Consider the following 12,264-nt stretch of genomic DNA (forward strand, 5'->3'; position numbering starts at 1 on the left):
CCCCATTGAAATGCGGATGCCGTGACCAGGATTCGATCCCGCGACCTCGTGCTCAGCAGCCCAACATTATAGCCAATGAGCAACCACGGCCGGTATATGTGCGATGTGGCGGGAGAATAAAAGAAGTTGTTAGTAGGGCTTAATTCTGTCTGTGTCCCTCTCATTTTGTGGTCGTCCTGGTTTCCGCTATTCTCTTTTAGATATCTCGTGGTTTTTCAGAATCTCGTCTCGCGCCTCGGAAGCGCTATTACTGAAAACATTCCAAACAATAAACGCGCCTTTCTCCCTCGTTTACTGCGCTCCCCACAGGGTTTAGTGCCTTCCGCATTATGCGGCCGCGTTGCTTTCTCTGCCGCATTCCTGACTCTGCGACGCCTGTTTCTCTTAGCACGCTTTCTCGTGCTTATTTCGAAGTGCCTTTTTTTTCTTCCAGTTGGCGGCTCCTCAGCCTGACCCGATCCCTGATTTTCTGTTGGGGAAATCGGAAGATTTCCTCCTCCGGCTTAAATATGTTTCCGGAACTATTTGTTTAATCCTCTATTTTCGCACTTTTTTCTTCGTCGTAACTCAGCTGCTGAGGTAGTTTGCGGGCTTTGGACATCTTCAAAGCTGTAACCCGGGCTTCAGCAAATGTGCACCCCCTCTTATTCAGTAGCAACTCCAAGTTGTTCGAGAAAATGTAAGGGTAGGTTTCCGGTAGCCCATTGGACACTGCTGCCACTGTCTCCATATCTCAAAAAGGTCCCCCAATCTGTACCTTTGCCATAGGCAGGCACACTGTATCTTCGTTGACGGCCTGCCTTATCCATGCGGATTCGGACGTATATTCTTCACTTTTCACATACTTCGGATGGACAACGTCCATGGTGACCGCGGAGTACCTGAGTTCCCTAAACTCTGCCATTTGCCATTAGATACGTCATGTAGGGCTTCAGGTCATCGAGATTACACGGCTGATTGCTTACGGAAGCGAATACTTGCCTTTTCTTTGGGCAGTCTCGGGCGATGTGACCCGTTTCCTTACATTTTTAACACGTCACCTGAACTCTCGAGTCGGGCTCTTCCGCATAATTTTCGGGTTACTTTCTACCCCTTTCAGGTGCTTCTGATATGCCTTCAGTGTGTGCCGAACTGCGACTATTGTCGTCTCGTTCTTTTTGTGTGTGTGTGTGTGTGTGGTTTGCTGCCCTCGAAGGTAAGATTGTAGTCATGGGGATCCAAGACTTGATAGTACTGTACGCTACTGCTCTGTGGCCTGAAGCCACGGCTTCCCACATACTCATCGGCCAGCTTTGCTTCGCTTTTTACTGACACATCTTCCTGCTTGTTTTTAACCGAAAGGCGCCCGTTATCCATCATGGTCTCGTAAAACTGCTATAAGCAGATCAAATCTCACAGTTTACTGGCGTTATCCGCCCCTGATCTTTTCATCCACTCTGAAAAATTATCTTTCAGGCTACGCGCAAACTCAACAAGGCTTTCATTAGGCTTCTTTCTTTCCTGTCGAAATCTCCTGCGAAATTGCTCTGTGGGAAACCTCTATTATGCGAGCAAACACGACTTCACTGAACTGTACACGCTTGCCTCGGTGGCGCTCAGTCAGGCTACGACTTGCGAGGTTTCTCGCGGCAGCAACGCACGCAGCCGCTCCGGTTATGTGTGTTGGAAAAATAATTGCTTTTCACAAATCCATTCAAAATTAATCAGGTAGAGGCCGATGTGATCGCCTGTTTTGTATGGCTGAAGGAAGCTCGTCATTTTCCCTTTGTGGCTGCCCCGCCGCATCCGCAATGCGCGCTAATCTGCCTCATTGCTTTAATTTTATTTTCTCGAGCTTAATTTCGGCCTGCCTTTGTTGCCTTTTTCCTGCTTCTCCTTCTCTTCCTTCTCGCGATGATTCAACTCCTCTCTTTCTTTACACACACGACATATCTTGTCCCAGGAATCCGTGAGCTCGTACTCCTCGAAACCCACTTCGTCAATCGCAGTACGAATTTCGGGCTTCCTCAAATTATGGTTAATCCTCATACCAAGCTCTGCTGCCAAGAGCAACAGCTCCTCTTATAATTTTGACACTGTGGTATCCATGCTCTTCCGAGAACCAGCTACAGCTTTCCGTATATTGACCGCACATCCGGTCGCGATCAATCAGAGCTAAATCCCGGTATAACCCTGTCCTTATCGTCCGGCGAAACGTAGTCGTTCCACCACTCACCCAACCTCGAACTTGCGAAGGTCGCGTCTGCCTGAGCCTCGTTCCCAGGTCCGCCAATCCCAGATCTTGAGGACTGCCTTATGCTGTTCTTACGTCAAAATTCGTCTGGTCGTCCAAGCCCTCACGTTGTTACTGCGACGCTTGTGCCTCCGTGAGCCACGAAGAGGAGCTCTGCTGATCCCGGATCCACAGAAGTCGCTCCACGGTCCGCAGTTTACCTCCAGCTTGAGAAGGTCGTGTCTCTCAGAGCCACGTTCCCAGGTCCACTGCTCCCAGATCATGAGAACTGTTTTCTTTATCTCACCGTCTCCCAACCAGTTTGTTGCGGCTCGGGGTAGCGTTTAAGCCAGGAATCCTCCAACCACAGGGGTGAGTACGTCAGGCGATAGCAGCAAAGGCAAAGGTTTATCTTAAAATATTTGAACTGGCTCCAGACGTGGGAGCGCACTCCATGTAGGAGCATGCTAAATGTCTGAGGTCACGTCAGGATTCGTCAGGACACTTTCACTGCACCTAAGTGTCCCCTTTGAAAACAGCCGTCTTCCCTAGGGGACTAGATTAGGGAATCTGATTACTGTATCTCGGACAAACATAATTGCCGAACCGTTCGCAGTATCCCTCCCCCGATGTCGCACCGTTCCGCCGGACTCCTCCTCCTATGTTGTACAACCACCTCCGTATACGAGGCAACCACGTGGCCATCTGGGATACTCAAGTCGACGCAGTTCCCACGGTAGTCCTCGACATTGGCCGCTTCTATCAATTGACGCTCAGTGACGGCCAGCTTGCAGCGACCCTTCACGGTTACCGCCTTTACAGAATTCGGTGGTCATTGTCACCTTGGGTGGAGCTTCTTTGTCGACCTGTCAACAGTCGGCGCCAGGGCTGCGTCGACGTCTGGGCGGGTGCTGATGATGGTGGGGGGGGGGGTGCCTCGTAGGAAGAACCTAAGAAATGCCTTTTGCCGTGTTGGGACGTAACAACACCGTCTGGCTGACCCATACCTTTTGGATGAACGAGGAATCGCATAACAGACGTGTTTTGGAAGTTCTTCCCATGTGGCGGTATTTTTTTTTTTGAGTGCGGAATTTCAATAATGTTTGAGGACAACTGTTTCGGTGAGCAAGGATTGAAAATTCGGTAGAACAAGTTCACGAAAGATATTTGAAGCTGTCACTATTGGGAAATCGTAGGCAACATTTTGAGAAATATTTTGTATAATCCTGTCTACGCTGAATCTTAAACCATCCGAAAGATCCGTATCTCAAACACTCTAACCCAATGCATGTACAATATATATATTTTTTTTACAGACAGGGGCGCAATACCTTTCATATCAAACAAATACAGCCAAGCCACTGGCCTCAGTTTTGAACAAATAAGTGGCAAGGGATGTTGCCAAGATAAGTTACTACCGAAAGATATTCCAAGATATTTAACACAATCTAGGCATGGTATAGGAGCACATTTGCAAGAAACACAGTTGGATTTTCGTAAGTGAGGAAGCATATTCTAATTACAATTGCTTTGAGTGGAGAGCAAAAACAAACAAGTTGTGTTATTTTGGCATTGACAGTAATTCCATTGTCGGTGACCCAAAGCGTTGCATTGTACTAGTCATTTTGCAACATTTCAATGGACATTTTGTAAGAAAGATGTTTTGCCAGTAACACAGTGTCGTCAGCATATTGGAACATCGAACACTTGGAAATTACCAAAATCATTAACGAAGATGTTAAGCAACAAGGGGGATAAAATTGACCCCTGAGGAACACCAGCATTGAGCGACAACTTAGAATTGAACACGCCTTCATCATCGGTAGATACAACTTGAAATCAGTTGCTCAAGTAATTTGCGAGAATTTTGGAAAAATATTCCCGAAATCCAAGAAGTACAGTTTACTTAACAAGTGGTGGTTCAGGGTGTCAAACGCTTTCGCTACATCTGAGATCGTACTATGGCTATACCTGGGCACAATAAATAAGGCATGATTGATTGATTGACTGACTGACTGATTGATTGATTGCATTGAATTTTGTTACATTACGCATACCAACAATATATTCCTGCGGGTCCTTTGGGGGGACTACCTTAACTTCTGATGACATATAAAATATGCGCACCTTTCTGTAGATCAATTCCGCGTCTTCTTTCTTGAACCATGGCGTGATAATAGTGAATTCTTGCAACGCCTTGATAATAAGCTTTGTGGCGTTAATGATCTGGACAGAAGAAATCAAGGGGAGAAAGCGTTAACTGGACATGGTGAACTGTCACAGCTGCGGTGCTTCAGGAAGGTGAGTTTGATGCAGATGAGATCGATTTATTACGTCAGACAACTGCGAATAGACTAGGCGTCACTACGTGCGTAACGAACTGCTTAACGGATCTCGGTTAAAGGTGGCCCTCAAATTTCCCGCTTTCTTTTACCTTACACCGTCTCTTCTCCCCAATGATGACAGAGTGGCCATTGCTTCATAATACGCGTTAACAGTCCGTCTGCTGTCTTGAAAGTAGAAAGTGTTAACGTTTATGCGATCCGTTTATGCGATGTTATGCGATGACACCTAGCGCAAATATATAAAGAATTACTTCTTGCATGAGTGAGTACCACGAGGCCGGCAAAACTCTTGATCGGATTTACCTTTAAAGGGCAACCTGTCTTAGCTCGGCGTTTGCGCACTCCGTTACCTGTGTCAGCTGCATCCAGAACATAGTCGCGGGCAGAGGTTAGACAGCGAAATGTACAGCTGCGCAGGTAGGAGGCTGTACGATGCGATGCCTCTCCTCCGCTCTTATTTAAGATTTCGATACTTTTAGTCTAGCGCATATGGAGCACGCTTTCGTAATAGGCTATACATTTTCACCGGATCGCAGATAACGCAACTCGAGGTCTAAATTATCGAAGCACCGGGCGCGCAGTTGTACATCTGTACGCCAGGTACTGTGATTCCCGCAGTGAGCGGTAAAGCGTGAGGGAGGGTGGGCACGTGCGCCCAGTGCTGACCTGACCACGCCGGCGATTCCGTGAGAGAGGTCACGATGTTTACTGGAATCCACAGTGCAAGGGCGATGCTGGCATACCGCTAATGTTTCCCTGACATTAACGAGCACACTGAAAACCTTATTTACGAGTGTACCTATTTGTCGAGAATACAAAGATGTTTTTACAGCGTGGCTTAAGGTGAAATAGTAAATGTATTGAATTACGCCTCTCGATAGTGACACTGAATCTGTGTCGTTAGGAAGCGTTCGAGATCAAGATCTCATCAGGCTATGTTATCCAGTTGTCAAGTGGCGTCGCTGCCGACTGTCTGCCAAATGCTGTGGCCGTCTGTAGAGAGACGGGCCCCGCCAGGCACATTCCCTTTTGTCATCCTACGGAAGTGTGGAGTGAGTGTGAGTCTGCGTCGCTGGGAGCCGAAAAACGAAATGTACTCTGAGCGCCCACTTGTTCCCCTCACGTGCTTTGTAAGAGCGAGAAGCTTCAACGCACCTAAGCCTTAACGCAGCCAGTATAGCGCAACGACAGGGTTATATAGTGGCATCGCTGTTTACAGCCTCGCTGCACCGTAGACCCGACCTAACCATATACTGTGCGCTCACCGCCTTCTGCGCCACGTCGAAGCCAGGCAGCGAGGCGAAGACGTGCAGGTAGGCGAAGCCGAACACGCCCTCCGAGAGCAGCAGGCACTGGAATTTGGACCAGAGGCGGTTGTGCTCGGAGTTTTGCGACGTCAACACGTTCGTGGACGCGTCCAAGTTCACGATGAGCGGCGCGAACCAGGAGAAAATGGTGTAGCCTACGTACAAGGTCACGACGGACCTTGGAACGCAAAGATGGCGCATCCAGGGATCTGTCTATTTCTCTCTCTCTCTCTCTCTCACACACACACGATGCTATTAGTTAATTGTGTGAAGAAGCAAGACGAGAGAAAAATGTGCACCTATAGAGCTCGTACTGATAGGATATCCCGTTACAAAGGTCGGGTCCTTGTTACAAGTGCCCTGAAACAAATGGAGCAGCCCTTTGAAATCTGTCTTCTTAAATATACATTTTTAGATCAGCGTTGCTTTGGGCTTCGGAGCAACGGCCATGCGTCGTCCTGATTTATTATTTCTGTTTAGCTTCGAAGATGTAGTCAAACTAGGCGCTTGAATGCTGGCGTATTCATTCAGGTTCTCTTCGGCCGTGTCATGCTTTTTCGCCTGTTGGTAAAATAGAATGCTTGCAGCTTTCACTGAACGTCCTGCTGGGCTCCTCGCGTGCGAAACCATTTAGATGCGGAACCGGTCTGATATGCTTCCTTTAATCATTTTTAGCCCTTGCGGTAAGCCATGGTTCACAAGTCAGAGCTGGTTTTTTGTTTGTTTGTTTTATTAGGAAAGCAGCTCTCCTTTTCTTTTGTTCAGAGCAAAATGTTAACTGGCTCAAAATCTTTCAGAAGGAAGTTAAGTGTTCAAAGTATAAGAGTGCTTATAACTTCTGCCTTGACACAGTGAATGTTTTGTGTATTTTGCTGTAGGTTACCCCGAAAAGTGCAGGTGGGTCCTTTTAGATTTCTTACCCCGTTTCCTGCTTCATGATAACTAGTTGCCCGATTTTAGCAAGCGCCGCCGAATACATTGTTTTCCACAAGTTTATATTTGATGGGCGCTTACAGACGCTCTGACAAGCAGACGCTGTTTGCATACAGTGCAGTCGTTGGTCTCGTATCATTGCTTTTTCCGCCTCCCTCGGCCTTTCATAGAAACAGAAAATCTATAGGATTTTATGGTCAACGAACCCTTTTCATTTTTTTTTTCATTTTCTATTCTTTACGCCCTTCGTGATTGGCTCGTACGAAGCGGAGCTCCGCTGTTACCGACGTTCGCTGCTCGGCGGGGCCTATGATAAAAAAGGAATAAAATCGGAGGAAAATAATTCTTGCAAAATGTAGTCCCATATAGATGTAAAGGCAGGTACCGGTGGCCTCGGGGTTCATGCTGACAAATCCCATTTCTTTTCATGCAGTAACTTACATTGCATTTGAAGAGGTGTCTTGATCAGAGGCATCGCTGGGTGGTTCAAAAAAAGAACCTATATGAATGGGATCAGTAACGAAGCAACGCATCATCCCGAACGGGGAATTTGTATAGGTCATCCTCCGGCGACAAGACCGGTATCCCGCTGCATGCAAACTAAAATACGCAATTGTTTGAGCACTTACTCGCTGCTCCTCTCAAGGACTTCGTCCAGCCCTTTCAGGTAATGAGGAGACTTAATGACGACGTCGGTTTCTGGCGTTATGTTATGGTGCTGTCCCAATACGGCAGTGAGGAGTGTAGGCCAGTGTATCTGCACAGTATTGTGTAGTACCAACCAATAGCACGCGCCTGTTCTGGTGGCCTATTTGGCCAAGTCCACTGATCCACTAAAGAATAAAGGCAGACACTCACCTTATTCGTATGCATGTCCTTAACTTTCGTTCTCGTCTGCTTTCCCGGGGCACGCATGTACTACGATTTAACGAAAAAAAAGTAGTAAACAATTTAGATGGGGCTGAGAAAAGCCGCGCAAGGGCCTAGCCGACTTACAAAGCTCAAGAGCTGCTCGAACTTGATTATGGTGGTAACAATGTGTTCGGCCTCTCCTCTCTGGAGGCAGACGGCATATCGGTCACAAAATTCCTTGAGGTACTTCGTCAACGTGAACAGCAGCGTAGCCGCCATGGTCATGTCCGTCTGGGAACCAACCTTCCGAAGCAGGAGCGTCGGTTTGTCGAGCTGGCGATACAATAGAGAAAACGAAGTGCGCTCATGAAACAAGGTCATGAGGCGTGGCACTTTGGAATTACGTAGCTTGGAACGCTACCACGATGCGCTGTAAATCACCGTAACACCAGCACGCGACCTGATTTCGGCGCATACAGCATGTCCCTTAAGTAATCGTTCTTAGCTGCTTCAATATCGCGCTTCCTATAGCATACTAGGAGAAATGTCAACCTACACTCACCTATTAACGACCGACAGTGTTTGAAGAGTATCCGCCCTCAGGAAAGTGCTTCGTTTTAAAAGGACAGCCTCAAATATTTGAGGATCTTTTTTTCCTGCTTGTTTCATTTGAAACTGTTCACTTAGTGAGCAGCGAAGCGCATGCGATAACACTCACACTGACTACTGGCCGGTGGGACTCGTATCCTTTGGCCAGCGAGATGGTGACGAGCGGGTAGTAGCCCAGCTGCGTGGTGATCGCGGCCAACAACTTGGTCAGGTTGGCTGTCTTGGACGTCACGGGCCAGTGTTCCATATCGAAGCGCTTCATAATACCAACAAAGTCTCTGATGCCTGCGTCCGACAGCGAACAAGTTACACTAGTGCGATTGATGAGAGGAAACTAGGGGCATACGTGGATGGCTCTTGATACAGTCAGAACGAAGTATAGCAAAAGCCCTCCAAGAGAGCTTGCTCTTAGATTAGTTAGTACCACAGGGTTTCAAACAATTACTAGAGTGAACAGTGGATAGTGTTTACGGGCGCTGCAAGCAGGTTGGTTTACCCAGAATGGTAATGGTAAGTACGCGGATTTGCCTAAACTTCGTCTTTCGGACTTTAAATGGCTTCGTGACTTTGCAAACTGGTCATTTTCAAGAAAGTACGGTGTTGTAAAAAAATGGGATAAGCACCATTAGGATTTTCCGACGACAGAATTCGAACTCGGGGCCTCTAGCCCAGAATCTCGATATTGAAACTATTACGCCATGGACACATGGACAAGCAGAAGCACTGCAATTAGCAGTCTTTATGCGTGTTCGCAGAGTCCTACTGCCTTTGTGTTTAAAGATGGACGAATAGATTGCTTTGAAATTTAGGCGAATGAAGGCAGGTAATGCGTAATAAACGAAGCCACGAGAACATCTGAAGCCGCAGGTACGAAGATAAGACAAATCCATCTACTAACCGTCATTCCGATGGTGGTTGAACGAGCGCAGCACCGGAGTTCCCTCTAGTAATTATTGTAGGAAAATCTATGGTTTGAACATGATACTTCGAAGGGAATAAGAGCGCAAAAAACTGGACAAGAAGAGACAGATGCAGCGCGGCCTGTCCCATTTTTGTCTCATTGTCTGCGCTGTTTCCGTTCTAAATTGCAAAAGCCTGTTAGGGCCACCGACCGAATATGTGGTCAACGTTCTAAACGTGAAACCACTGCCTGGTGACGCGTTATCTGTGAAGCTTGCTGCTGCGAATGCAACGAACCTGTGGGTAGACCGACTGTGCGTCGCCTCTCTTCAAATCAATGCATCTGCCGTATCGTTTTTTCCGGACGTATGCGAGAAAAAAGTTGTAGCGCTTGGATTCACAGCTACTCTTGACACTATAGTACACAGATTTGCTACGCTTTTGGCAAGATTTTTGTTTGCGTTGCGCACACATCTTGACCTCAGTACGGCAATTATACAAGTTTACCTCAGGCACAAGGCGCGCAGGAACGCAAGACGCTCAGCAGATGATACTCAGGGTGCGCATGCAGATTTTAAAGAGTGATAGCGTCGCCATGACGCCGGCCAGGCTATCAGTATAGACGGCTTCGCTCGCGCGATAACATCAACGAGAGTGCGGCCCCGAAAAACTTCCGGTCACGGGCTTTTTCAGTCTACTGCGCCAGAACACAAAGCGTGTTATAGGTTGTGTCACTGTGCAGAAATTATTTTTAAGATTTGCGATAAAAGACATCCGCATTACGCCTCTAGACTAATACATAAAATTGTTCATATAACCTACGGCAACCTTGACATGTAAAATTTTTACGTACAGAGAAAAAGTGTCCAATAACTGCGGGCTCAGATTTTAACGCGCTGCTGCTACTCGACATCGCTGCTGATGCCTTTCTTGTTCGCTACATTTAGCGGGCTACGTCAGTGAGCAAAACCGGACGCCGTCCAGGGTCTATGTTTGTAAACAGTGAGTGCACCAAGAGTCTACCACGCTCCCATGCTCTTTCTCATCATCATCATCATCATCATCATCATCATCAGCCTGGTTAGCTCTTTCTCATAACTTCCGAGAATTCGCGCGGTTCTCTTGCACTGGCGAGTGTCATGGGTCTCGCGACGCGCGCAGGGTTCGTGCAGAGCTGCGTGTCACCTCGCAATGACCCTGAAATATATCTTGCAGCCGCCGCGGTGGCTCAGTGGCTGTGACGTTCTGCTGATGAGCACGAGGTCACTTGTTCGATTCCCGGTCGCGGCGGCCGCATTTCGATGGGGGGCGAAGTGCAAGGACTTTCGTGTACTCTTATAGATTTAGATGCACGTTTTAGATCGTCCAGGTAGTCAAAATCAATTCGAAGGCTCCGCACTGCGGCCTTTCTCGTAGTCACATTGTCGCCTTTGGACGGACGATAGACCCCGTGAATCAAGTTAAAAGACGAGTTTTAAGATAGTTTTGCGGGCCTCGGTTGACGTCTAGGGCGACCTCTGTATACGCGGCGGGTACGCTAGCCCAGCACTATGATACGAGACGGGGTATATACTTGCCACTTTTTCGCGTGGACTTGATGCACATGTGAAGGAACTGCTTGAGCTGTGCGATGGGGAAGTACTGTTCCTTGAGCATAGCTGCAACGCAGAAGTGCGTGTGACAAGATACGGTCAGATGAAGCGCCGTGTCAGCCGGGGGCTCGCGGCAGCTGCGGCCCCATTATAATCAAGTGTTGCGGTAAAAGAAAGAAATATGCGCAGGTGGGTTCGCATTGTCCATTTTGCCCCGACAAAACTAACGCTACGCAGTTCGGTGTATAGGCCCTCGGAAACTTATAAAAAAGAGGTATTTTTTAATATTTAATTAAAACAAGGCAGTCGTTAGCGTTCGCCCAAGTAAAGGTTTAATGAGTGGAAAGACTCGAATTATTTCTGTTCCTGAAATTCGGTAACGTAAATACAGACTTGCGTGGGCATTGTAGTTTCTGTAAGGGCGTCGCGGTCGGAAAGGCATATTTTATTCAGAGTTTAAACGTTGGTGGAGTGCGAAGTGACCACTTCGTGGAACGTACTACATCTCAGACGAGACACTTCAGCATGCTTACGCCTTGGTAGCGTGGACGTTGTCCGTTATACGAAAAGCAAATAACTTTTCTGGCCCACACGGACTCGGCGCCAGGTGACCGCATTTCCGGATTTTGCGAGGGCCCGGAGATAAATGACGATGAGTGCAGCGGGAGTTCGGGACCAAAGAATGCTTCGCTTACACCGATTCCTGCAGCGCGTGGGATCTGAAGGATTTTGTTTTTCCCCACACGTTGCGAATGCTTTCGTTCAGGTATACCTCGGTTGTCGTGGTCCACTGCGTTAATTAGCGTATTCAAACAAAGTGAGCGCGGAGCACTGATGAGACTCTTAATCTCTTGTGTATCGGCGCAGAGTTTCCAGATTAGGTCACGAAGAAAGCAAATATTCGGGAGAAGGGAAGAAGTGGCTTTGTACATCAAGAAGTACTGCTTGTATTGCTACAGCACTGCTATTCGTCCTGTTTGTCGATTCAGCGGAGCACCCGGGTCTGTCGAAGCGCCCTTGTTTTTGGGTTTTTCCATGAATGCTGTCTGAGGCCGGATCTAGAGCGGCTGTGCAGTCACGTGACCGATCAGCTCGCGGGTCGGTGCGTCGTGAGATTCACCAGCTTTACCGGCGCGAGAAACCACGCTGCCATTTCAGCGCTGATCCCATGCGTGTTTCCCCGCCGAGGAAGCGCATGCAATGACAAGGCAATCTGCTTTCATTGCCACCCGCGTGGAACGCAAAATTGGCCTGGATAGCAGTGGGAGAATCGCGCGGCGATAAATGTACTGCACGCCGACTGCGAGCGGCGCTCACGCTGAAAATGCGCCAGCAGTCCGTTTCAGGTGGTTTTCGCTTCAACTGCGACCACTCGCATGTCCTTCACGCGACTGCAGCTGCGCGTATACAGGGTGTCCCACGTAACTTGAGCCAAACATTAAAAGTATGCGAAAGCCACGTAGCTGGACAGAACCAAGGTAATGTTTATTGCCGTCGCTTAGAGATGCTCAGAT

The 12,264-nt window shown here is 48.0% G+C and overlaps 1 protein-coding gene across 1 annotated transcript in view; it reads right to left on the reverse strand.

Annotated features, from left to right (window-relative positions):
- The window catches only part of LOC135905528 (neprilysin-1-like), a 48,425-nt gene that overhangs the window by 17,396 nt on the left and 18,765 nt on the right, over window positions 1–12,264 (reverse strand). Inside the window, exons 7-13 of the mRNA XM_065436485.2 lie at window positions 10,736–10,816; window positions 8,368–8,543; window positions 7,794–7,982; window positions 7,656–7,715; window positions 7,427–7,554; window positions 5,823–6,042; window positions 4,340–4,438 (exon numbers count right to left, since the gene is read on the reverse strand). Of these exons, the coding sequence (XP_065292557.1) occupies window positions 4,340–4,438; window positions 5,823–6,042; window positions 7,427–7,554; window positions 7,656–7,715; window positions 7,794–7,982; window positions 8,368–8,543; window positions 10,736–10,816 (953 nt within the window). The remainder of the gene's footprint in view (window positions 1–4,339; window positions 4,439–5,822; window positions 6,043–7,426; window positions 7,555–7,655; window positions 7,716–7,793; window positions 7,983–8,367; window positions 8,544–10,735; window positions 10,817–12,264) is intronic.

The sequence above is a fragment of the Dermacentor albipictus genome, chromosome 1 (genome assembly GCF_038994185.2).
Source record: "Dermacentor albipictus isolate Rhodes 1998 colony chromosome 1, USDA_Dalb.pri_finalv2, whole genome shotgun sequence".
NCBI lineage: Eukaryota > Metazoa > Arthropoda > Arachnida > Ixodida > Ixodidae > Dermacentor > Dermacentor albipictus.